Below are 25,705 nucleotides of genomic sequence, written 5' to 3'. Positions count from 1 at the left end.
TCTCTCTGGCATTCAAAAACACAAGAGGAGATCAAATGTACCTTACGGTATAAAGAAAGAAGAAAGAAGAGAAGAATATAAATAAGATAAAGAAAATAAAAGAAAAGAATAGAAACTAAAATAAACGAGATCTAAGTTAGGATTTAACCGGACGTATGTTGTCAATCTCAATTAATCCCCGACAACAGATACCCGCAAGTGCAACGGGTCATTCAAGTAATAAAATAAAATAAACCAAAACTTGATAAGAGAAAGTTAAAGCTCATGGATACCGACAAGTGCACCGAGTCATTCAAGTAATACCACGGTGAATGGATATTATTTTCATGTGGATTAACGGATTGAGGCAAGCAACGTCTAATTAAATATCTAATTAGATCGATCAAATCTTGGATTTTGGATTGTGCATCTTGAAGAAAAGAAGAATTAGAGAAGAGAATGCTTGAAATTGAGAGAGAATCAATAGATGACAATGATGTCCTTATCATATTTTATATTAGGAAGACCTCTAACTAAGCATCTCTTTACAAGCTTAGAGATTTGTAACATGCTAGCATGTCCTAACCTCTTATATCACATCCATTTTTCAGATTCCATTGAAGAGAAACAAGTTACATTTTGAACTTTTAGATCATCTAGAGTGATACCATAAACATTTTCACTTCTTTTGGCAACAAATAGAACAGTTCCTGTTTTCTCATTTATGACTCTACAATTAGATTTCCTAAAGGTTACAACATATCCAAGGTCACACAATTGACTTATGCTCAATAGATTATGCTTTAACCCATCAACTAAAAAGACACTATCAATGAAAGTTGAAAAATCTTTGCCAACCTTACCAGTGGCAATTATTTTACCTTTACCATTATCTCCAAAAGTGACAAATCCTCCATCATACTTGTTGAGTTTAATGAAGAAAGTATCCCTTCCGGTCATTTGCCTTGAACATCCACTATCAAGATACCACATGTCCTTTTTCTTCTTGGATGTAAGGCAAACCTGCATGTTCTTCAACTAACCTTAGGTATCCAAATCCATTTGGATCCTTTGATGTGAAATCTTCTTGGTTGTCTAAGAGCATTAAAATCATGAACAACTTTATATAATTTACTATCATTACCAAAAGACCTAAGAAAGATGAAACATTGAGGAGAATCATGACCATTTCTATTGCACTTGTAGCACTGATTCTTGCTCACTGATTTTTGAGGTTTGCTGAATCATTTTGGTTTGAAAAGTTTGGAAGACAAAGCTTCAGATTTTTTAAAGTTTTGTTTGAAAACAGCCTTATTTTCCTCTTTGAATCCAAGTCCAGATTTTTCAGAGCCAAACCTTTGACTAGCAAGTAGTTTTTTCAGATTTTGAGAACCTTGAACAAATTTTGCTAAGTCTTCATTCAAACTTTTTATATGTTCATTTAGCTTTTTGTTTTCAGAAATCAAATCAGTGGAAGCAGTAACTTCATGCTTGAGTTTGAATTTTTCTAATTCAGCTCGCAAGGCAGTGTTTTCTTCTTTTAAAAACTTTTCATTACCAGTTTCATTTGCCTTGACCTTTTTCAAAAGAAGATCATTTTTTGTCCTCAATACCTTATTTTCTTTCTTACATTTTGCATACTTATCCAAGAGTTTCTTAGAGTTCACAGAAATGTCTTTGATAATGTAGTGCAGTTCATCAATAGATAAGTCAGAGAGATCTACCTCATATTCATCATGATGATCTGCCATCAGACATAGTTGAGCTTCTTGATCTGAGCTCTTTGAGCTGGTGTCGTTCTCCAAGTCCTCCCATGTTGCCATCATCACCTTCTTTTTGTCTTTCTTGGATTTTTTGCCTTTCTTAAGTTGAGGGCAATCTAACTTGAAGTGACTAGGTTCCTTGCAGTGATGGCATGTGAACTTGACTTGATCTTTCTTGACGTTAAGTGGATGAAGAGCTTCCTTTGCCTTTGCTTTTGTATCTCAGTAGTCTTCTCATTTTTCTTGCAAAGAGCACCATTTCTTCATCTGAGAAACTGTCATCAGATTCTTCTACTTGGGTTATCATTCTTGATTTTAGTGCTATACTTTTCTTTTTGTCATCTTTGTCTTGAGACATGTGAGTGGTTTCATAGGCCAGCAGCTTGCCTCTCAGCTCATCATAGGTGATTTTGATCAAATCATTCCTTTCAGAGATGGCCATGCTTTTTACTTCCCATTTCTTAGTAAGACTTCTCAGGATCTTTTTCACTAGAGTTTCTTCAGAGTAGTTCCTTCCCATTGCATCCAGATTGTTGATGATTATTGAGAACCTTTCGAACATTTGATCGATGCTCTCATCCTCCTTCATACTGAACATTTCATACTCCTTCATCAGCATGTCAATTATGGTTTCCCTCACTTGCTTAAAGCCTTCATGAGTGAGTCTGAGCTTGTCCCATATTTCTTTAGCCGTTTTGCACCTTGACACCTTTCTGAACTCTTCAAAACTGATTGCGCAGTGCATCAGGTTGATTGCTTTGGAATTGAGTTCAACCTTCTTCTTTTCTTCATATGTCCATTCACTGTCTTCCTTTGCCATAACTTCTCCATCAGCATTCTGTTTAGTGGGGACGTCTGGTCTGTTGAGAATGATCTTCCAGATGTTGTAGTCGATTGACTCCACGAAGATTCTCATTCTTTCTTTCCAGTAAGAGTAGTTGCTGCCATTGTAGTAGAGAGGTCTATTATCAAACTGTCCTTCAGTGAGAGTGAAAGCCACGATGTTAGGACTCATGTTGTTGGCCATGGATCTTTTCTCCAAGCTGTGAAGCTTGCCTCCTTGAGACCTTGCTCTGGATACCAATTGATGGTTCTAGTTGAACTTGAGAAGGGGGTTGAATCAAGTTAGCTTAAAACTTAAAGTTTCAAACTCTGTTTATGCTGTCACTCGAGTTGCAGGAGATTATTTGAAATTATCTCATATGCAGAACCTATAAAGAGCAGGGAAGAGACAATGAAGACCAGCATATATCCTGGTTCGGATTCTTTGTGCAATGAATCTTACATCCAGTCTCCACCACAAACCATGCTGAAATTTTCACTAATCATTCACAGATTACATACACCAATACTATTGAATTTTTCCCTAATTCAACTAGTATCTACCCCCTAAGCATTCATCACCAAAGCTTAGCTTCCCACAGTGATGTCCCAACTAGGAAGGGGAATCAACCAGATTCAATTTCCCCAAGTGCTAACCTAACTTGGTAAGGGGAACTAATCCTAGTTCAAAAACCAAAATTACATCAGAAATTAGTGGCTCTTTTGCATCACTCTTGCCTTTTCACTCATTGGCTTTTCAACCTCACAAGATTAGCCTTTTCTCAAAACAGAAAATGACACAAGATAGCCATAACAAAAAATTCAGAATTAAGCTTGAGTAGAAGAAAGAAATTCCAGCTCTGTGTTAGAGATGGTGCTCTGAGTGTGTGTACTCTCTCTTTCTTGCTTTCAAGTGATGGAATGAGGCTTGTTATATATCTTCATCTTGCGTTCATTTTTGCCTCTTCCAATTCCTTGTACCAGTTGCTCGTTGGAGCTGTCCCTGCTGGCAGGCGGTGCTTTCTTCATCCTACTCCACCACCTCTGCTGTCCGAGGAGCTCGACCACTACCTCTACTATCCTTGGTTTTGTCTTCTTCCATGGCATGCACTCCTTTTTTTCATTCTGCTCCATTTCCTTGCTGCTCAAGGAGTTGCACCACTACCTCTGCTCCTTTGCATGTTTGTGTATTGCTCTCCCGTTTCTGAAATTTTGCTTTACTGTTGTCCTTGGGGTGGTGGGAGTGTAGCAGCTGTCCTTCTTTGCTTTTACGTAGCCACACATGTCCTTGCTATTTTCCAGCTGTCATCATTTACTTTTAGCAAATACTTAACCATTTATTTTGCTGAACGGTGCTATGGAAAGTGTTGGACTTGTTTACTGCACCAAGGAACAAAGTGAGCTGTTCTTCTATTTACTGTGATGGGCTGATGTAGTATGAACTAGGATACTTAGGCCTGCAACAATAAAAACACCCATCAAACAATATTGGGCTTTTTAACCCAAATGAATGTTTGTCATCATAACTTAACTCAAAATCAAACTAGGCTCAACAGGCACCAATCTTCATCTCTTCTCATGAGCAACTAGATCAAGGAATTGGCAATTGTTCAAGGGTAGAAAGATTGAATCACCATGGGATTGGAGTTTAATCACTCATGATTGCCAAGAGATTAATGAGTTTCATGATTGAAGATGAGATGAAAGCAATTGATCTAGAGAATTCAATATCTCTTGATCCCAATGTTTATTTTATCTTTATTTCTTATATTTACTTTATAGTAATTTACTTTCTTGCACTTTACTCTCCCGTACTTTACATTTTTGCCATTTAGTTTCTTGCACTTTATTGCTTTCTTTAATTTCATGTCATTTACATATCTTGTTGCTCATCTCCCAAGGCTTTGAGCATCAATGGTTAAGAGGGTCAAAATTGGCCTAAAATGTTCAAAAAAGTTGCTATCCCTAACTATATACTTGTGGTGTGAAGGTGTCAAGAAAATCTTGAGAGTGAACATTTAAAGTCGTGATCCAATCCTATAAATAGTACGCATAAGAACTTTGAGCACCACTGTCTGGGAATTTAAGAAAAGTTAAATTCGAATCCAAAGGGTTCCCCCAGTTAAGTGCTTGTGGCGTTTATGTATCAGGTGGTAATACTTGAAAACAAAACGCTTAGAGTCACGACTAGGCTCAAAGGTGCAAAGCACCAAAAGAAAAAGTTGTGTTTAAGAATCAAGAAAAACTAAAAGAAGAGAATCAATAATATCATCTAGATTCTAGTTCCAAACGGTGCCAATATTTCTGAGTTTCAAAGAAAAGTGAAATGCCAAAGCTGTTCAGAAATAAAGAGCTAATAGCCCCATTCAGTAATTAGAACTGAGCCCATTGACAACTCTAAAAGATGATGTATTTTTCTCTTCCAATTAGTCCTATCTTGTTTTTTTTTTTTTTTTTGCTTGAGGACAAGCAACAATTTAAGTTTAGTGTTGTGATGCGTGAGCATCTTATACATTTTTTCATAGCATTTTCTAGTTGTTTTTAGTTAGATTTTATTACTTTTTACTATGTTTTAGTGCAAATTTCATCTTTGGATGCTACTTTGCATTTTTTGTGTTATTTTTATCATTTTCAGTGAATTTTGGGTGAAATTGGCAGAATCTTGTTCAGAGATGAAGAAATGATAGCAGATGCTGTCAATCCTGACCTCTATGTATTCCAACGAGCATATCTTTCACTATAAAGGTCCAATTGATGCATTCTAAATAGCATTGGAAAGATAACTTCCAGAGATTTCCAGCAATATATAATAGTTTATACTTCTTTTCTAGATTCACTGCCAAAACTGGCGTTAAACGTCCACATCTGGCGTTTAACGCCAAAGAAGGACTGGCCTACCAAGTTGAATGCCTAAAACTGGCGTTCAACTCCAGCTAAGGAGCAGAAGGCCAACAAGCTCATTCCCCAATGGGTGTTCAACGCCCAAAACCCAAGTTGAATGCCACACTTGACCGAAGCACATGACCAAAGTGGGCACCGAAGTGGATTTTAGCACTCCTTGGCTTATCTAGTCTTATCTTTGTAATTTTTAAATTTAAATTAACATCTTTTAAGGTTAGTATTTACTATTTAAAGAGGAGATCACTTAAGTTTATGGGGATTTACATACATTCACAGACAGATCCTCTTATTTTTATTTTGTTTTCTCTGTAAAGTATGAGTAACTAAACCTCCTGGTCAAGGTTAGGAGCTCTGCTTATTCCTATGGATTAATATTATTACTATTCTATATAAATATATGTTTGATTCCATCCTATGATGTATTTTCGTTCTTCATCTAAATGAATCTGGGGTGGAACAGAAGTTTGACCCCTTTTTCTATATGGGTTCTTGTGATACTCTGACCAAGTTCACTTGAGCTACAGCTTGAGAATACATCTCCTAAACTGTAATCTATCTAGGCTAATTAGATATGTGACACAAAATCCAATTAGCTTTGGGTAATTGAGGTTTTTGTGGCGCTAAACTAGAATGCTGAGCTTCACCTCGTTCGAGTTGAATAACTACTAACCCTAGCTTTTGATGAGAATCAGAGGAGATTAGATTGCCAAGGAATTGGAGTTTAGTCACTTAAAGTTTGCCATAGAACGAATCATTCATTGTTAAAATAGTTAGTAAGAAGTATTAATCCAGAAAGATAAGCATCTCTGAGGTCTTAACTGCTTTCATATATTATCTTTTTACCAATCTTTAATTGCTTTTCTTTACTTTCTTGTTTTATGCGCCTACAACAACAACTCTCTTTCCTTTTCTCCTGACTAAGTGCAGCAAGATAACTATTACTTGCTCAATCCAACAATCCTCGTGGGATCGATCATCACTCACCTAAGGTATTACTTGGACGACCCAGTGTACTTGTCGGTGAAGTTGTGAGAGTTCTAATTTCACGCACAGTAGCAAGTAGTTTATGTGATCAGTTAGGCATTCCAAACAAATTAAAGCACACTAAACAAACACATAGATGCATATGATGTATGTCTGTCCTATGGCTAATGAGTCTCATATGTCGGTTATATAGCCATCCCGACAAGTTCTGATAGCTATCCATTGGACTGTCCCTCTATCGTGCTTCCCCAAATCTCAAATCATACTCATTCATAATCATATAACACACATGTGTATATCCATGGGGGAGAGCTCATCCGAAAAGGTATAAGTGTCCAGCCACATTTACGATATAGGTCAGCAGAGAATCGAGTCTCAACCTAGAACATGTGGTGGCAAGCTGGTGGATAAGATTATGCCAATTCGGAATTTAGACAAAACAGTTCCGTTGATAGTATAGTTCGAATTGACAATCGATCTTCTCTATCAAAGTTTGGAGTAACAAATGGTCATGATTCAAAACAAATATAATTCCGGGAGTTTCAATTCCCGGGTCGTCTCCCAAGGACTAGTGCCAATGAGTGCGCAATTTCGGTTCTGAAGGCAACGCGATTTTCAATAAAGAGATAAAAAATTAAAGGAATAAAAGAACATTCAAATTACAATTAATGAACTAATAAAGGAATTAAAGAACTAGCTATGTAATATGAACAAGTAAGATATAAAAGTGATTGATGTATATATGTGTGTGTGCGTGTGTGATTCAAAGCAAAAATAGAATCTTGGCTTGGGATGAGCTAGGAATCCAATTGTAATGGATTAAGTATAGTAGGTCAAGTAAGCATAGTTGTTCTTAATCCATAAATCCTAACTCACTTGCTAACTGCCTTAACAACAAGTTAGCGTTAGTGGACACAAGAACAATTAACAATCCAAGAATTATCACTAAATGTTGGACATTCCAACTCTAGAAACTTATATGCTCATTTTTCCCAAGTCAAGAGGTGGAAATTTAACCCATACTTAAAATTGACATTTCCAAAAACTCTTAGTGGGCATTAACATTAAACATTGGGAAATTGAGAAAATACTTGAAACTATGAGCAACAAATGATCAAAAGCAACAATAGCAACTCAACCAAGCATGTAATAATCATCAATCATAAAAATTATCAACAAGAGATCAAAATTGCAAAAAGTATATATATTAACACTATGACTTTAACTACAAGAAAGAGTATTAAAATTGTAACTATAAAAAGTAGTAATTAAGAGATACTTACAATGGAGGCTAGCACAAATCCAAGATCAAAAATGGAAAATGGAATTTGAAAATGTAAAACCCTAATGGTGTTGAGAGAAAACTTAAAGAAAAAAAACTAAACCTAAAGCCTCCTACAAATATCTAAAACTACCCTAATGATATGCTATGCTTTTCCAATGTTTGCCCCTTGCAATATGAGCTATGGCCATCAGAATTGGGCCTCCAAGCCCTCAAAATGTGAGTCATGTGCGTTTTTAATGAATGCATGCGCAGGTACCTGTGCGTACACACAGACGTGTGTGTACGCACACTTGGCCGAAATCTCAGGTTGTGCGTACGCACAAAAGGCTGTGCGCACGCACACTTCGCGATACTTTGGATGATCGTGCGACGTGCAAGATGATGTGTGCTCACACACTTTGCTTTGCTTTGCTGCCTGTGCGTACGCACAAGGTGCTGTGCACACGCACACATCGTGATGCTCTTCTCCTTTGTTTCTTCATGCTTCCTCCTCCTTGCATGCTCCTCTTCCATTTTCACTAAGTCATTCCTACCTTATACATCTGAAATCACTCACAAACAACATCAAGGTATCGAATGGAAGGCAAATAGAATAAAATAGGTCATATTAAGCATAAAAGAGCATGTTTTCACAATCAAGCATATTTTAGGAGGAGAACTCAAAAGCATGCTATTTAAGGGATTAAGTGTAGGTTTATATGATGAAGTCCTCTCAATTCTAACAAAAAAATTATCGTAAAATATGGATTCATCACAAGCCACTGCTTTTTCCCAGGAAAACTCGTATCTCAGATATTTGGAAGTGCAACAAATCACCTAATCAATCAAATTCATATAATCATTATCAGCCATAATTCATTATTCAACATAGCCATCAAGCTCATTACATATACCGCACTTCCGCCATTATCATCATTCACTTTACCTCTTTCTTCACCAACAAGTTATCTTTCTCACAGGCCTAATCATACTCCACTACTTAAAATCCATCTACCAGGCTTTAAATAAGAGTTACAAAGGTTTTGAAAGTTAAGGGAATGGTTTAAAAATAAAAAATTCATGTTTCAAAAAAATAGGGGGTCTGCCTATGTGGCACTCTACTCGCGTACGCAGGAAGCAACTCTAGATACTCTCGCGTACGCATCACTGGTCTGCGTACGCGAGCCTTTCAAACTGAGAGTTTTCCCACGTCGCGTGCCATATGGCCACGTACGCAACCGTGAAAAATCCCCACTTCAGCGTACGCGCCACACTGCCACGTACGCGGAGCCTCTGGGCAGTGCCCAATGGCCCCGTTGTGTGTGCTCTCAGGTACGTGTGCATAGCAGAAGGTGCAAAAATCTATGTCCAAAATTCTTGTTTTGTACACCAAATTTCGGACGCGCATAACTTTTTTTGTTTTAAAACATTTTTTATCCGTTCTTCGAATGGTGTAAACCTCTCGAAGCAAATTTTCACTTTTGACAAGTTTAAAATCAAAGGTCCGGAAGCTAAGTTAAACCCTGCCAAATTTGGTCAAAAAATCAAGTACTTCTCAAAATTACCAATCCTAAATTTTAAAAACATTTCAATCTCAAACCCCTTTAATACTTACCAAATCTGCATCAACCAAGTTCAACCATTACTCAACACCCCTTATTTACTCCATAACACACTAATTCACAATTATAATCACTTCACACAATAATTCATAGTCAAGACAACATTTTATATATATATATATATATATATCATCAAAACCACAAAAATGCATTATTTCACCACCAAACGTTTTCATGCCATTAGTCATCAACCCAACTATTCCACAACAATTTGACATAATATACGCACTAATACATTATTCAACCTATCCTAAGTCATCTAACCTAAGTTTTCGTGACACATATTTTAACTACGAGAAACTAAAACCATACATTGGCTGATTCCTCTTAATGCTCGAAACACCTCACAATGCAACATTTTTCAAGCTTCCAAGATTCCAAAATCTCACTAAACAGCCCTGTAGCCACCAAAGTTTGATCTCTAGCTTTCAAATTCTCACTTTGACTCCCACCAACAATCAATTTTCAATCGAACATCACAATTATCACTATAATCAATATAGAATTCATTAATTCAACATTACGCAAAGGATTTGAGGGTGCTTACCTGACCCATAGCTCAAGTGAGCTAGACCCGACAATACCCACAAGTAATTTCGAGTTTAAACACCGAAATTACACAAAATTTAACATAATTGTTCTTTGAATTTACAAAATTTAGGGGATGAGAAGTTGGAAAAGAGAATGAGGCTTACCTATGAAATTGTTCCGATGGATTTGTAGAGCTCGACGCGGTGGTCGCATGGTCGCAAATGGTGCGGCGATCAGAGCACCGAATTGAAGGTTATATGAGATTTAGTGGAGGGTTAGGGTTTGAAGTTCTTCTTCTTCTCCTTTCTATGAGCTTCAACGTTCTTCACATGCATAGGAAAGAAAATGAGCTGAAGCTCATTGTATAAGTGGGTTGGGTTGGTTCATTGGCTCGTTTTAGGCCCGATTTGTCCGGTTCAGTACGTTTGACCCAATCTTGAGCCTAAATCTTTAAAATTAGTGTCAAAATTAATATTTTAATTAATTTTACTTCATTAAACTATAAAATTTTATTTTCTAATTTCTTAGATTAATAATTAATTTCTTGACTAATTATTCGTTAATTATGCGAAGTTTACAGCTTGCACGTATCTCGTTTATACGGTAAACGAGATAAGGCATGTGTACGTAACATGTGTATATGAAATGTATGTGGAGAATGACAAGGGTTGCATATTCTTTTATAGTTGTTGAAAATTTTTTTTAATGTATCTCGTTTACACTGTAAAAGCATTAACTTAATACGTATTTCGTTTACAGTGTAAACGAGTTTGTCTGTATCTCATTTACACTGTAAACGAGATATACATGTGTCACGAGATATAGATGTGTCACGCGCATATACTTTATCTCGTTTATAGTGTAAACGAGATATGTACAAATTTATCTTTTTTACATGATAAATAAGATAAAACTGAAGGACAGATTTTGATAATAATTTTTAAAATTATTTATTTTAGTAATTAATATATTTATTTAATTTATTTAAATAAAAATCTAACCAGAACATCATCTATTTGTAAAATTGTGAGTTTCAAGCTCACAACCATTCACACAGTAATGATATAGCTGTCAGACTGAACACATTTGGTTAAAGATTTGCTTATAGAAGATGTAATTTTAAATCTTGATTATCTAGTTATGCACCTAGTTATATATGTAAATGTAATGTAATGTTAATTAATTCTTCTTTAAAAGAAAGTAGACGTTTTACCCTAACAGTAACACTAGTAAGTTACATACAATGCAAGAGTTAAAAAAATTAAAAAGAAACTTAAAAAGGCGAAATATCAGTGCCAGTATAGTAGAGATGTGACACGTAGCAGCAAAATATCAGCGTATAAAACCGCTCAGAACGTCACAAACAGACTAACAAAGTCATGCACTTTCATTTGGAAAAAAATAGTTAATTTATTTGTAAATTTAACAAATAATTTCAGTGAAAAAAATAAAAACTTAGTTATTGTTAACTTAACTCAAACAAAAATTAAATATTTAATATATTTATTTTAAGGGAAATTAAAAATTAAATAATACTAAATATTCAAAATTTTTTGTTAGTGATAGTATTATTCTAAAATATTTAATATTAAAACATATTATGTAAGAGCAAATTATATTTGACAATATCGCTTAAAAAATATTATTTGTTAAAACCAAATCGATAAATCGATTAAACTATTAGATCACTAATCAAACTGGTTAATTCGATCTCACGTAATTAAAAAAATAAAATATTTAAAAATTTAAAATTAAAATTTAAAATACATCTCTTCACTAATATTTAAATAAAAATTAAATTTTAAATTTTAAAAATAATTAATATAAAAATAAATATAAAAATTATCAGTATTATTATAATAATATCTTAATTTAACACAATAATAATAATTCATGAATTATATTCAAAGAATAATTTATATATATAAAGCTACATCCTGATTAATTTTATTTTAATTTACATTTCTTTTGAAATTATTATTAACCCCATCATGTATTTTAATCATCTTTTAAATTCAATTAATCTAACATTTAAATAATATTTCACAAATTATAATCAATAACAATGTAAAATCATACCTAAATCATCGAAAACTGATTGAAAAATCAACAACAACAATATACAACAACAATAATATAGAACAATAAATTGATTCGTATCAATTTTTTTCTGAGTTTTTTCTCCGGTCAAATACTTCATCCGAATCGATTTTGCGACCGATTACGCCGGTTTTTTCGTTTAACCGAATGAGTTAGTCCGATTTTGACAATTATGATTCTAACATGTTCATAAGTCATAACATAAACGCACCCAGTATATCGAATAAATTAAAAGGAAAAAGAATAAAACCTAAAATAGTTTTTGATAATTATCTTAAAAGATAACGAGGCTCTTAACAAAAAAATTTAATCCGCTTTTTGACAATTATCTCAAAAAGACAACCAGATTTTTGTACCAAAAAAATTAAATTTTTTTTGGCACAAAAGCTAACCATTCCAAAAAAAATTATCAAAGCTAAATTGAGTATTTTTTTTTTCTTAGACTTCATTGTCATTTCAAGATAATAGGAGTCTGATGGATATTCACTCGAAGAAAAAAGACGCCTCCATTTTTCTTCGCTTCACGTGCTTCTTCTTCTTTCTCTTTCGTTGCTCTATCTGTGACTCATCAACACTATTCCCCTCCCTTCTCAGTTCTCACGCAAAGAAAAATCTCTCTCTCTCTCTCTCTAGCTTGTGGTACTGCTGGTTAGTTTTCGCTGATCTTTATCTATCATTCATTGCACTGTGAAATTGTTTTATCATGACTATGATTCGACCCATTTGTCTCTTTCTGCTTCCCGATTCCCCACAACAACTCATCGTACTTTCTTTGCATGAATATCTCACTACCTTTTCTCTGATCATGATTCCCAAATCTTGAAAGCTTTTCGATCCTCTTGAAAGCCACGTCAAAATGCCTTTTTTCGCATCACTCACTGTAATCTTTCAAGTATCAACAACACATGCACACTTATTTACAATGTTGATCATTCTTCTACATTTCTTTATTTTCTGTCATCATCAATTATATTTGGGGCAAATTCTGGATTCTGTGCTTTCATCATCCGTTACCGCCTTTCCTTTTTATCATCATCTTCCTCTCTTGCGGTTTTCTTGTTTGCCCATCTTGCCATGTGGGATAATCTTGACAACGAGATGATTAGTCTTTTTTTTTTTCTTTATTTCGTTGGGTGCGGCATAGATGATTATTTGTTTTGTGTCTCTGCATCTCCACTACTTAAAATAATATTATAACTTTTGAAATTCGAACAATCATTATTTGACGAAGCCAATAATCTTGATTATCAGAAAATGTCTTCTTTTGGGCTTCTAATACTACAAAACATGGAATTTAGCAGTTAGTCGAATCTGATATCTTAAACTTAATGATAACATATCTGCAGGAAATTTGGCAGTAGTGCTACTAGCTACTTGTCACTAGGATCGAAGATGGCTTCCTATCAGATGGAGTGGTCTCAATCTCGGAATCTGAGTGTAAGAAGTCCAGATGCACTGTGTAGTGTGGCAGAAATTGACGAATTTGATTTCTCAAAAGCATTAGTAGAGAGGCCAAGGTCGTTGAACATAGAGAGGCAGAGATCAGCAGATGAAAGATCAATGAGTGAACTATCTGTAGGGTTTTCTCCACGTCCGTCCTCAACTAAAAATGATAACTCTTCTCGCGCAGGAGACACTTTTGATTCTGCTTTTTCTCCTCTACAAAAATCAGGCATCCCAAGATCACTCATATTGGATCCACATCCAATAATAAATGAAGGATGGGAAGCTCTGAGGCGTTCCTTGGTCTATTTTCGCGGCCAGCCGGTTGGTACAATTGCTGCCTTGGACAATTCTGATGAGAAACTAAATTATGATCAGGTACACTTTTAAGGCTTTTCTTTTCTTTCTTTTATCTATCTCTTTTTTTTTTCTCCATAAGTTGTTCTATACTTCTAGTGATATCATATTTCTTTTTGTGTGTTTTATTCATTGTTGTTATACTTGTGCATAGGTCTTTGTTAGGGACTTTGTCCCGAGTGCTCTGGCTTTTCTGATGCACCGGGAACCAGACATTGTTAAGAATTTCATCTTGAAGACACTTCGTCTTCAGTCATGGGAGAAGAAGATTGATAGGTTCCAGCTAGCAGAAGGGGTGATGCCAGCTAGTTTTAAAGTATTCCATGACCCTGTCAGGAACCATGAGACTCTCATAGCGGATTTCGGAGAGAGTGCAATAGGCAGGGTTGCTCCTGTTGATTCTGGATTTTGGTGGATTATATTACTTCGTGCATACACAAAGGCTACAGGAGATTCTTCCTTGGCTGAACGTCCTGAATGTCAAAAGGGTATGCGCTTGATTCTCAGTTTATGTCTTTCGGAGGGGTTTGACACATTTCCAACTCTGCTATGTGCTGATGGATGCTGTATGATTGATCGTAGAATGGTGAGGTTTATGTATTTGTTTATGATTTGGGAGCCTGCAACTGTTATGACTAGTGATGAATGGAAACGTTTCTTACTTTCGAGTTTTGGACTTATGGTTTCAGGGTGTTTATGGTTATCCCATTGAAATTCAAGCACTATTCTTCATGGCTTTAAGATGTGCATTGCAATTACTTAAGCAAGATCCTGAAGGGAAAGAGTTCATGGAACGCATTGTAAAACGCTTGCATGCCTTAAGCTATCATCTTAGAAGCTACTTTTGGTTGGATTTGAAGCAACTTAATGATGTCTATCGCTTCAAAACAGAAGAGTACTCGCATACCGCAGTGAATAAGTTCAATGTGATTCCTGATTCTCTACCAGATTGGGTTTTTGACTTCATGCCTCATCATGGTGGATACTTCATTGGCAATGTGAGTCCAGCTAGGATGGATTTCCGATGGTTCTGCCTTGGAAACTGCATTGCCATATTGTCCTGCTTGGCAACTCCGGAGCAATCCGTTGCGATCATGGATCTCATTGAATCACGGTGGCAGGAATTGGTTGGGGAGATGCCTGTCAAAGTTTGTTATCCAGCCATTGAAAGCCATGAATGGAGGATCATAACAGGATGCGACCCAAAGAATACTAGATGGAGTTACCACAATGGTGGATCTTGGCCAGGTACATATATACTTTCAAGATGCTTATCATGCTATATTAAATTCTAAGATATGTGATCCACATTTTGCAGTTCTTTTGTGGCTTCTCGCCGCAGCCTCCATCAAAACAGGGCGACCTCAAATCGCAAGACACGCCCTTGAGATTGCGGAGACCAGGTTGCTGAAGGACAATTGGCCGGAATATTATGATGGGACACAAGGTAGATACATTGGGAAGCAAGCTCGCAAATTTCAAACATGGTCCATTGCTGGCTACTTGGTGGCTAGGATGATGCTGGATGACCCATCCCATTTGGGTATCGTTGCATTGGAAGAAGACAAACATCTAAAGCCTTTGCTCAAGAGATCAAATTCTTGGAACTTGTGAACTCTTTCTTGTCTTTGATTGATCAATTTTGTCCACCTTATGATAGAGACTAAGACCCACATGATGCTCAGTAATCCTTGTTTACCGTATATGTAGTTAGAAGCAATAGTCAGTTTGTTACAAGTTAAATTGAGAGTAGCTGATGAACATGGAATGTAACTTCGTCATATTTTCCATTATCGCATTTAATATGTGATAAACTTACGTAGATATTCATTCATTCATTCCTCAATCTATGATCTACAAATCTCTGCCTCCTAATAATCTTAGCACTTTCGAGATCAGGGGGAAGTATTAAATACCTTGTGATTTTGTCAATACTGAAAACATTAATATTTTGAATAGGTCAGAATGTGTTCTGTACTTCTATAGTATATTCATATATTATGATTGGAATACTGTAGGGATTTTTATAAATAAAATGATTATTTACTAATACAATTATTTTCTACAAACAAGTCAATTTTTGATACAAGTCAATACAAGTAATTTATATTCACGTGCGCACGTTCTTCTTCGTGCCGTTTACTGCACGGTCTTATTCTTCTTTTTTTTTTCTTCTTGATGCACATTCTTCTTCTTCGTTATTTTTTTTTTTCGTTATCGTTGTCACCAACACCACCTCCTCCTCCTCCTCCTTCCTCCTTCTTTTCTCATTGGAATTTCTTCTTCTCCTTCCTTTTCCTCCTTCTCTTCCATCATCAGTTATCTCGTTGTTGAAGATAATGAATATTTCAAGTTCAAATTGTCAATTGAACTAGAACGAAATTGATTATTGTTTTGAATCCAATCAAGTGGCTGAGGAGTGATTCAATTCTAGTTAATTTTTTCGTTAGTAGGTTATGATTCTGTAAGTGAATAATGTTTCATCGTTAATGGTTTGTATTAAATATAATGTAAAAGTTTTGCGTTAAAGAAAATATTTTTCTGTATTTACAGCATATTTGGGTATAACACGAAGATATTTGGGTGTAACACGAAAATATTTGAATGTATTATTAAAAAATTTTCGGTGTATGTGTGCTGATAAGTTCTGCATAATTCAAAACTCTTCTTCTCTCTCCTCCTCCTCCTCATCATCATCATCATCATCATCATCATCATCATCATCATCATCATCATCATCATCATCACCATCTTTTTTTTATTCATCTTTTTTTTTCTTGTTTTATCTTTTCAATTTTTTCTTGTTTTGCTCTTCTAACTAGAATAAAAAAATCAAAGAAGAAGAAGAAGCACATAATGCTGCAAAATTACTGAAAGAGAATGAAATTACATTCATTCAACTAAAAAAAGAAAGAAAGAAGGAAAAAAAAGAAGAAAAAATGCAGCATTAGAGGAAATATTTTTCTATATTTGCAGCAAATTTGGGTGTAACATGAAGATATTCGAGTGTATTTGTTCCGAGGGTTACCTGAAACTATAGGTCGATCTCGGACGAGATCTTTTGTACTGGTCGGCGCTGTTGAGTCCGACTTGATGATGGTGGCCGGAGCCGCCATGTCTTACTTATAGGACTTGGTGGCGGTGCTGATCCTTCGTCACCAGAGGGTGGTGGTACCTGTAAGGGACTCCGATGCTTAAGTTAGCAAGGGTATTAAGAAGATTTTTAGTAGAATCAGAGTATGAGTTATACCTGGGTGCTCCAGTGTATTTATAATGTTGTAGAGTGACCTTTTTTGGAGATAAGATAGTTATCTTATCTTATCTTATCTTTGAGGGAAGTCATCTTATCTTCAAGGGAACCGCCCTTATCTCTATAGGCTTGGGCTGCCTTTGGATTTGGGTCATGTTCCTCTGTCTGGGCCTTTATTGGGATTTCCTGGTGATTTGGCCGAGCTCTTGGAGAAGAGGTCGGATAGTCCTGACTTGAAGAGGTCGGTTGGCTTGTCGCCGATCATCCCGGGTCGGGCATCTCGACCCAGGGTATGAACAGTGCCCCTGCTTGAGTGCGGTCTTCCTTTTGAGGTCGAGTCCTTAGTTTTAGGACTTCAATCCTTCTCTGGTAAAGCCGAGCTCGAGCATTGTCGATTTCCTTCTTTGTAGAGTTTTCCCTTTGAATGCGGAGCGTTTTGTTTCTTTTAATTTTGAAACAAATGTTCCTTCTCTTGGGATGAACTCCTTAATGCTTCGTTTCTTTCGACTTTTTTCGGCGCTTTTCCTCCTTTTCAGGTTGGTTCTTCTTTTCTGTTTCTTTACTTCTTTCGTCGTTTCTTTTCTTTGAAAATGCTGTTTGGTCATGAAAAGCTTTGATCTTGCTTGCATTTGCGTTGGAAAGTTTGAATCTTTTCTCTATCTTTGTTTGTATCTGATTGCTGCCATAATGTATGCTTTGGGAGTTTCTTTATTTTTTGAATGAATCTCGTCGTATGCCTTGATAGTTGACGCTTTTGGGGCTTTGCATGTAGCTACCGTTTCTGCTTGTATCTTCAGTTTTCTTCGCCTTTTGACATGATGAGTTTGCTTGATTCTGAAAAAAGGGTTGCTTCTTTTCCTTTTGGCGTACGTTGATATATGAAAGATGATTTTGATAGTTGGTTGTCTTTGTGATTGGAGTGTCGCTTCTTTTTTAGGAGAAGGTTATTCTTTTGTTAGGAGGTGTCGGATCGTAGGTTTTAGTCCTTACTCTGTTAGTCCTTTACTCTGTTACTGCCTCCAAAGAATGCCCCCGGGACTTTGGGTTGTGTCCTGGGGTTTTCTTTTTTGTTTTTTCTGATATTCTCCATGCTGTAGTTTTGAGTTTGTATCCATTTTTGTCTGAGCTGTTCTTCCTCACTTTGCCCGAGCTGTTTGATTAGTAACCCCCTTTTTTTCTTTTTGTAGGAGTAGTTGATCCATGTCTTCCCGTAAGAATATTGTCGAGACATCCTCCCAAGTTCCTGCTGGCATGTCCGACTAGGTGGATTCTATGGTTCTTTTATGTATTTCGCTGGTTGACTTTGAATTTTGTGAGCAACTTAGAAAATTCCATAGGATTTGTAGTAATGGTAGTGATGAGAAGAACTATGAGCTTGTATCCCCTACTTCTGAAGTGAGAGTTTGTTTTTCTACTCGGGCTGCTGGAGATCGCCCTTTATTTCTGAGCATATGACTTCTTTTTTAGTCAGATGAATATTACGCTTCCTTTTACTCCTTTTGAGACCAACCTGTTGTGGTCTTGTAACGTGGCTCTGTCCCAACTCCATCTCAATTCCTGGGGTTTCATAAAAATTTTCCAATTGCTGTGTCATGAATTGGGTGTCCAACCTTCCCAATCCCTCTTCTTTTACCTCTTTGTTCTGACAAAGCCTGGTGTGGTTAAGAAGAAGGCCGCCTGGGTTTCCTTCCGAGCTTCCCAGGAAAAAAAGGTCTTTTCCATGTATGATGAATCCTTCCATGATTTTAAGAACTATTTTTTCAAGGTCCAAGCTGTTGAAGGAGCTCGTCCCTTTTTTCTGGATGAGAATGATGAACCTGCTTTTCCCTTGGAGTGGCAACAAAATGTAGTGGTATCTAGATATTCCTGAGAGATGTTGGATGAGGTCGAACAAGCCCTTGTAACTGTGTTGGAAGAGAACTGGGGGCAGTCTCCCCATCTCGATACCAAGAAATTTCTAGGAGATCCTTCACTTCTCCAAGCTGAGTTGGGTAGTGGTCAACTTCTTTTGTATCTGTTGTGTTGCTCTATTTTGTTGAGTTTATCTATTTTCTTTTTTGATTTATAACTTGGTTTCTTTGTTGCATATTTTCAAATATGGTTAAAAATAATGATGCTATGAAGGCCTTTAAAAAGGCGAAGAAGGCGACTGCGGCCCTAAACCTCCCGGCCAAGGTTCCCCAGGAGGGGTCGTCTAGGGCTTCTTTGAAGAGGTCGACCTCGGACGCTTCTGGTCCCAAAAAGATCATCCCGACTCCTAACGTCTGGCTAGCCTCATCTGTTCCTCCTCTGCTGACCTCCAGTGCTGCCTCCCCGTCTGTTGCCGACCCTTCTCCTAAAAAGCCGAGAACTGCTAAGCCTTTTAATTTTGATGCCCCTGATTTCGATGTCGTGGGGTTTGTTGACCAACAAATTGCTCCTTACGGTATGCCTACGGATGATGTATCCATCCTTCACCATCTGGAATTTATTACCCGAAATAGTGTGAGAATGGCGCATATGGGAGCGGCCTTGTTCTGGACTGCTCAGAAAGTTCCTGCTCATGCCACTAAGGCTTTCATGGAGGAGGCCTAGTCGGAGTATGATAGGATCAAGGGGTTGACGGAGGAGCTCGAAAAAAAGGTGGCAAAACTGGAGAAAGAGTTGGAGGGTGAAAAGGTTCGGGCTACAGCGGCTAAGGCCCTGGCAAATCTGTCTGAGGAGATGGCCCAGAAGCATAAAGATAGCTATGTCCGGACCTATAGAGAGATGGTAGAGTTCCAGAAGAGTTTGGAATCTGCTCGAGCTGACTATGCCAAACTCCAGGGTCATCTTGTGGGTAGTGTGAATGCTGCTTATGAGAACTTGAAGGATCAGGTCCGAGTTCTTGCGCCTGAGCTCGACCTTACCCTTTTTAGTTCGGACAACATTGTAAAAGATGGTAAAATTATTCCTGATGACCCCGATAATGATGATGATGTCGTCCCTCCTTCAGTTTCTTCTGCCAAAGCCTCTATTATCCCGCCTTCCTCAACTCCGGCAGTTGAAGCCAGTCAACCGGACTCTGATCCAGACGTCCAGATTTTGAATCGGGATGACGGGACGGTAGATGCAGTTTCCCTTCAGACTCGCCCTCTTTCTCCCCGAGATGTTGCTACTGGGAAGTCTTTGGATCCTTTATAATTTCTCTTATGCATTTGTGTATAGCCCGGTCTTTGTGGGCTTTTAAACTCGTTATTTTGTAAGTTTGTGATCTTTGACTTTGGATACTCCAGTTGCTGTTTTAGCAACTTTTGTTTTGAAAAACAAAAATAGTATCTCTTGCTCTTGGGGTCGGCTTCAAGTGGCCTCTTGAGTCTTGTTTTATGGTAACTGCCTTGTTTCTTTGTAATATGCTTTCCTACAGCTTTCCTTAGCACTTTTCGGGAATCTTCAGTGTTTATTTTCCGACTTCCTTTGATTCCCTTTGTGCTTTGTCACATGTTTAAAGTATCCTTTTTAAGGCTAGTTCTTTTCTTTTGAGTATTCTTTGATGAAACACTTTGTAAATTGATTTTGGCGAGGTCGTGGTCTTTTGGGTCGAGTTGTCTCCCTTTTGACGCGCGCCCTCTATCGGTTAATTCTCTTAGTTGATCTTTTCTTGAGTTATTTCTAGTAATCCCTTGGATTTACTTTTTATAACTCTGTCGCTTTTGGTTGCCTCGGGCTGATTCCTTCATGTCGGTCTGCCCCAAGTTACTTTGAGTAATCCATTTTATTTGGACCTTGTCCGGTCTCTTTTTATGGATTACTTTGTATAACTTTGTAGCTTTCTCGGCCGACTTCGTCATATCAGTCCCCTTGGAAGTTATTTCTAGTAATTCGTTTTATTTGGACCTTGTCAGGTCTCTTTTTACTGATTACTTTTTATAACTTTTTGTAGCTTTAGTCCGACTTCTTCATGTCGGTCCCTGGTGCACGAAATTGCAATCACACTTTTGCAATCCCGCACAACTAACCAGCAAGTGCATTGGGTCGTCCAAGTAATACCTTACGTGAGTAAGGGTCGATCCCACGGAGATTGTCGGCTTGAAGCAAGCTATGGTTATCTTGCAACTCTTAGTCAGGATATCAATAATTATCAGGGTTGATTGTGAAAAGTAAAAGAACATGAAATAAGTACTTGTTTTGCAGTAATGGAGAACAGGTTGAGGTTTTGGAGATGCTCTATCTTCTGAATCTCTGCTTTCCTACTGTCTTTTTCTTCAAGCACGCAAGACTCCTTCCATGGCAAGCTGTATGTAGGGTTTCACCGTTGTCAATGGCTACCTCCCATCCTCTCAGTGAAAATGTTCAACGCGCTCTGTCACAGCACGGCTAATCATTTGTCGGTTCTCAATCGGGTTGGAATAGAATCCAGTGATTCTTTTGCGTCTGTCACTAACGCCCAGCCCTCAGGAGTTTGAAGCTCATCACAGTCATTCAATCCTTGAATCCTACTCAGAATACCACAGACAAGGTTTAGACCTTCCGGATTCTCTTGAATGCCGCCATCAATTCTAGCTTATACCACGAAGATTCTGATTAAGGAATCCAAGAGATATCTACTCAATCTAAGGTAGAACGGAGGTGGTTGTCAGGCACACGTTCATAGGTGAGAATGATGATGAGTGTCACGGATCATCACATTCATCAGGTTTAGGAACAAGTGATATCTTAGAATAGAAGCAAGCGTGTTTGAATGAAAAACAGTAGTAATTGCATTAATCCATCAAGACACAGCAGAGCTCCTCACCCCCAACCATGGGGTTTAGAGACTCATGCCGTAGAAGGTACAATATGAAACGTGTAAAGTGTCATGAGGTTCAGATACAATATCAAAAGGTCCTATTAATAGTGAACTAGTAACCTAGGGTATACAGAAATGAGTAAATGACGTAAAAATCCACTTCTGGGGTCCACTTGGTGTGTGCTTGGGCTGAGCATTGAAGCTTTCATGTGTAGAGACTTTTTCTGGAGTTAAACGCCAGCTTTTATGCCAGTTTGGGCGTTTAACTCCAATTTTTGTGCCAGTTCCGGCGTTAAACGCCGGGAATTCTGAAGCTGATTTGCAACGCCAGTTTGGGCCATCAAATCTCGGGTAAAGTATGGACTATTATACATTACTGGAAAGCCCAAAATGTCTACTTTCCAACGCCGTTGAGAGCGCGCCAATTGGACTTCTGTAGCTCCAGAAAATCCATTTCGAGTGCAGGGAGGTCAGAATCCAACAGCATCTGCAGTCCTTTTCAGTCTCTAAATCAGATTTTTGCTCAGGTCCCTCAATTTCAGCCAGAAAATACCTGAAATCACAGAAAAACACACAAACTCATAGTAAAGCCCAGAAAAATGAATTTTAACTAAAAAATAATAAAAATATAATAAAAACTAACTAAAATATACTAAAAACATACTAAAAATATACTAAAAACAATGCCAAAAAGCGTATAAATTATCCGCTCATCAGTCCCTTTGGAAGTTATTTCTAGTAATCCATTTTATTTGGACCTTGTCAGGTCTCTTTTTACGGAATACATTTTATAACTTTTTGTAGCTTTAGTCCGACTTCTTCATGTCGGTCCCTTTGCAAGTTATTTCTAGTAATCTGCTTTTTAGGGCTGGCCAGGCTTCTTTTTAGGGATTACTTTTTTGTAACTTTTTGTCGCTTTGATCTGGTCTGACTTCTTTTGCGTCGGTCCATTCCAAGTTATTTCTTAGCAATTCATTTTTGTTTCAGACCTCGTCAGGCCTCTATTCATGGATTGCTTTTTATAACTTCTTGCATCATTCTGTTTTTATCGCTTTTCATCTTTTGCTGATTTTGTAGAGTTTGATCCTTGCTTGGTCGATCTTTGATGAACTTGATTTTCATTCTTTGTCAATCACATCGGGCAGTGAATATGGTTTTCACTTTTGCAGATTTGTAGCTTTATAATCGAGCGATGAATTTTGTGTTTTCAAAATAATGCGTCTTGATAAAGAGATTTTGTAGGAAATCTGGAAAACTTTATTCAAAATAGAAAATATGCAAAATATATACATGTGGGTGCTTACCCTAGGTAATTTTGTAGATCTTGGTTTGGTGCCTCATTAAAAACCTTTTTTAGGAAAAAGAGTGCACCTTTGTCCTAAGATCTTTTATTACCTTTTAACTATAATACCTTCTTAGGTTGCAGGCGTGCCATGATCTCGGTAGCTCTCGGCCCTCGAGTTCAAACAATTTGTAGTAACCTTTTCTTAGTACCTTTGTGATTCGGTAGGGTCCTTTCCAATTAGCTACCAGCTTTCCCTCTATAGGTCGACTTGTTCCGATATCATTTCGGATTAGGATGAGGTCATTATTGGCGAAGCTTCGCTGTACTACCTTTTGATTGTATTTTAAGGCCATGCGGCATTTTAATGATTCTTCTCTGATCTGAGCTCTTTCTCAGACTTCTAAGAGTATGTCGAGTTCTTCCCTTTGGAGTCAGGAGTTAGCTTTTTCGCTGTAGAGGATCATTTTGGGGGATCCTTCTTCAACTTCTACCGATATCATAGCCTCCATTCCATAAGCCAATCGGAAGGGTGATTCCTTTGTGGTGGAGTGTGGAGTTGTTCGATATGCCCATAGGACTTGTGCGAGCTCTTCGGCCTAGGCTCCCTTTGCGTCCTGAAGCCTCCATTTTAGCCCGGCTAGTATGACTTTATTGGCAGCTTCTGCTTGTCCATTAGCCTGCGGATGTTCCACGGATGTGAATTGGTGCTTTATTTTCAAGTCGGCTACCAATTTTCTAAAGCTTGCGTCTGTGAATTGAGTGCCATTGTTTGTGATGATGGAGTAAGGAACCCCAAACCTTGTGATAATGTTCCTATATAGGAATTTTCGATTTCTTTGGGCCGTGGCATTGGCTAAAGGCTCTGCCTCTATCCATTTTATGAAATAATCTACCCCTACAATGAGGAACTTAACCTGTCCTGACCCTTGGGGGAAGGGCCCGAGAAGGTCGAGTCCCCACTTTGCAAATGGCCAAGGTGATGTCACGCTGATGAGCTCCTCTGGTGGGGCGACATGAAAGTTAGCATGTTTCTAACATGGTGGGCATTTCTTAACGTACTCGGTGGCTTCTTGATTCAAAATTGGCCAAAAGAATCCGGCTAGAAGTACTTTTTTAGCAAGGGCTCGTGCTCCGAGATGGTTTCCACAGGCGCCGCTGTGTATCTCTTCCAATACCTCTTTTGTGTTAGAGGTCGGTACAAATTTTTGTAGAGGTGTCGAAATTCCTCTTTTGTATAGAATGTTATTTATGATGGTGTAATACTGTGCCTCCCGTTTTAACCTCTTTGCCTCCTGCTTATATGTAGGGAGTATCTCTGATTTGAGGTAGTTAAATATGGGAGTCATCCATCCTTGATCTTGGCCTAATATGGCTAAGATTTTTTCTTCTTCTGAGATTGACGGATTTTGCAGTACTTCCTGAATGAGGCTCCTATTATTGCCCCCTGGTTTGGTACTGGCTAATTTTGAGAGTGCGTCAGCTCGAGCGTTATGTTCCCGAGGTATATGTTGGATCTTATATTCCTGGAATTACCCGAGTTGTTCCCTGGTTTTGTCCAGGTATTTTTTTATAGCCGGATGTTTGGCTTGGTAGGTCCCTGCTATTTGTGAGGTGACAACCTGTGAGTCGCTAAATATGACAAGTTTTTGGGCTCCGACTTCTTTAGCCAGCTTCAAACTAGCCAATAGTGCCTCAAACTCAACCTGGTTATTGGAAGTAGGGAACTCAAACTTTAGTGAGAATTCAATTTGGGTTCCCTGATTACTTTCTATTATCACGCCAGCTCCGCTCCCTATTTTATTGGAAGAGCTGTCCACGTAAAGATTCCACTTTGTAGGGATTTCCGTGGTGTCAGTGTACTCTGCAATGAAGTCGGTCAGATACTGTGATTTGATCGCTGTCTGAACTTCATATTGGAGGTCGAATTCGGACAACTCGACTGCCCACTGTAGGATTCTCATCGCTAAATCTGTTTTCTGCAGAATATCTTTTATGGGCTGGTTGGTCCGAACCTTGATGGTGTGAGCCTAGAAGTATGGACGAAGTCGTCGAGAGGTTAATATGAGAACGTAGGCGAACTTTTCTATCTTTTGATAGTTCAGTTTGGACCCTTGTGTAGCGCTTTGCTGACGAAGTATATAGGTTGCTGTCCACTTTCATCCTCTCGGACTAGTGCTAAGGCTACTGCCCAGCTTCCTACTGCTAGGTATAATATAAGTACTTCTCCTTCCCGAGGTCGAGTAAGAACGGGTGGTTGTCCCAAGAATCTTTTCAATTTTATTTTTATTTTCACTTTATAAAGTCTATATAAGGCATCATTTTTATTTTTGTGAGGAGGTTGGCTCTACTAGAGAGCAATAGGAGTAGGATAGAATAGAGAACTTTTTTTAAAATACTTTAATTTTTCTGCAATTGTCAAATTGGTTTATGAAATTTCATGTTTCTAAATCTTCTTTTCTAAAATTTTGTTTTCTGAAATTTACATGAGTTTACTGTGAGCTTGATTTACAATTCTAAGCAATTTAAATTTTCCTGCACCTCAATTCTCTTTTTGGTAAATCTGAATTTACTCTTCCTGCAAATCTGAGCAATTCTCTTCTTCTGCAATTTCACATTCACATTGAGCTTGATTTACTTTCCTGCACATTTACATTTTC

At 37.6% G+C, this 25,705-nt stretch overlaps 1 protein-coding gene across 1 annotated transcript; it reads left to right on the top strand.

The window, feature by feature from the left end:
• The first annotated feature begins 12,412 nt into the window (after positions 1 to 12,412).
• LOC112705781 (probable alkaline/neutral invertase B) lies at positions 12,413 to 15,604 on the top strand. Its single transcript, XM_025756746.3, has 5 exons — positions 12,413 to 12,614; positions 13,313 to 13,787; positions 13,921 to 14,352; positions 14,456 to 15,014; positions 15,085 to 15,604. The coding sequence occupies exons 1-5, from the start codon at positions 12,442 to 12,444 to the stop codon at positions 15,378 to 15,380; spliced, it is 1,935 nt and encodes a 644-aa protein (XP_025612531.1). The 5' UTR covers positions 12,413 to 12,441; the 3' UTR covers positions 15,381 to 15,604.
• The last annotated feature ends 10,101 nt before the right edge of the window (positions 15,605 to 25,705 follow it).

Source organism: Arachis hypogaea, chromosome 8 (assembly GCF_003086295.3).
Source record: "Arachis hypogaea cultivar Tifrunner chromosome 8, arahy.Tifrunner.gnm2.J5K5, whole genome shotgun sequence".
Lineage (NCBI taxonomy): Eukaryota > Viridiplantae > Streptophyta > Magnoliopsida > Fabales > Fabaceae > Arachis > Arachis hypogaea.
Note: the sequence above shows the minus strand (reverse complement) of the source record. Positions and strands in the feature narration are given on the sequence as shown.

What these genes read in the sequence shown, in the direction of transcription:
- LOC112705781 (XM_025756746.3), top strand. Translation starts at nt 12,442, where the DNA reads ATGGATATTCACTCGAAGAAAAAAGACGCCTCCATTTTTCTTCGCTTC. An exon ending in TCTAGCTTGTGGTACTGCTG is followed by an intron (nt 12,615 to 13,312) that starts GTTAGTTTTCGC and finishes ACATATCTGCAG; the next exon opens with GAAATTTGGCAGTAGTGCTA. An exon ending in AGAAACTAAATTATGATCAG is followed by an intron (nt 13,788 to 13,920) that starts GTACACTTTTAA and finishes ACTTGTGCATAG; the next exon opens with GTCTTTGTTAGGGACTTTGT.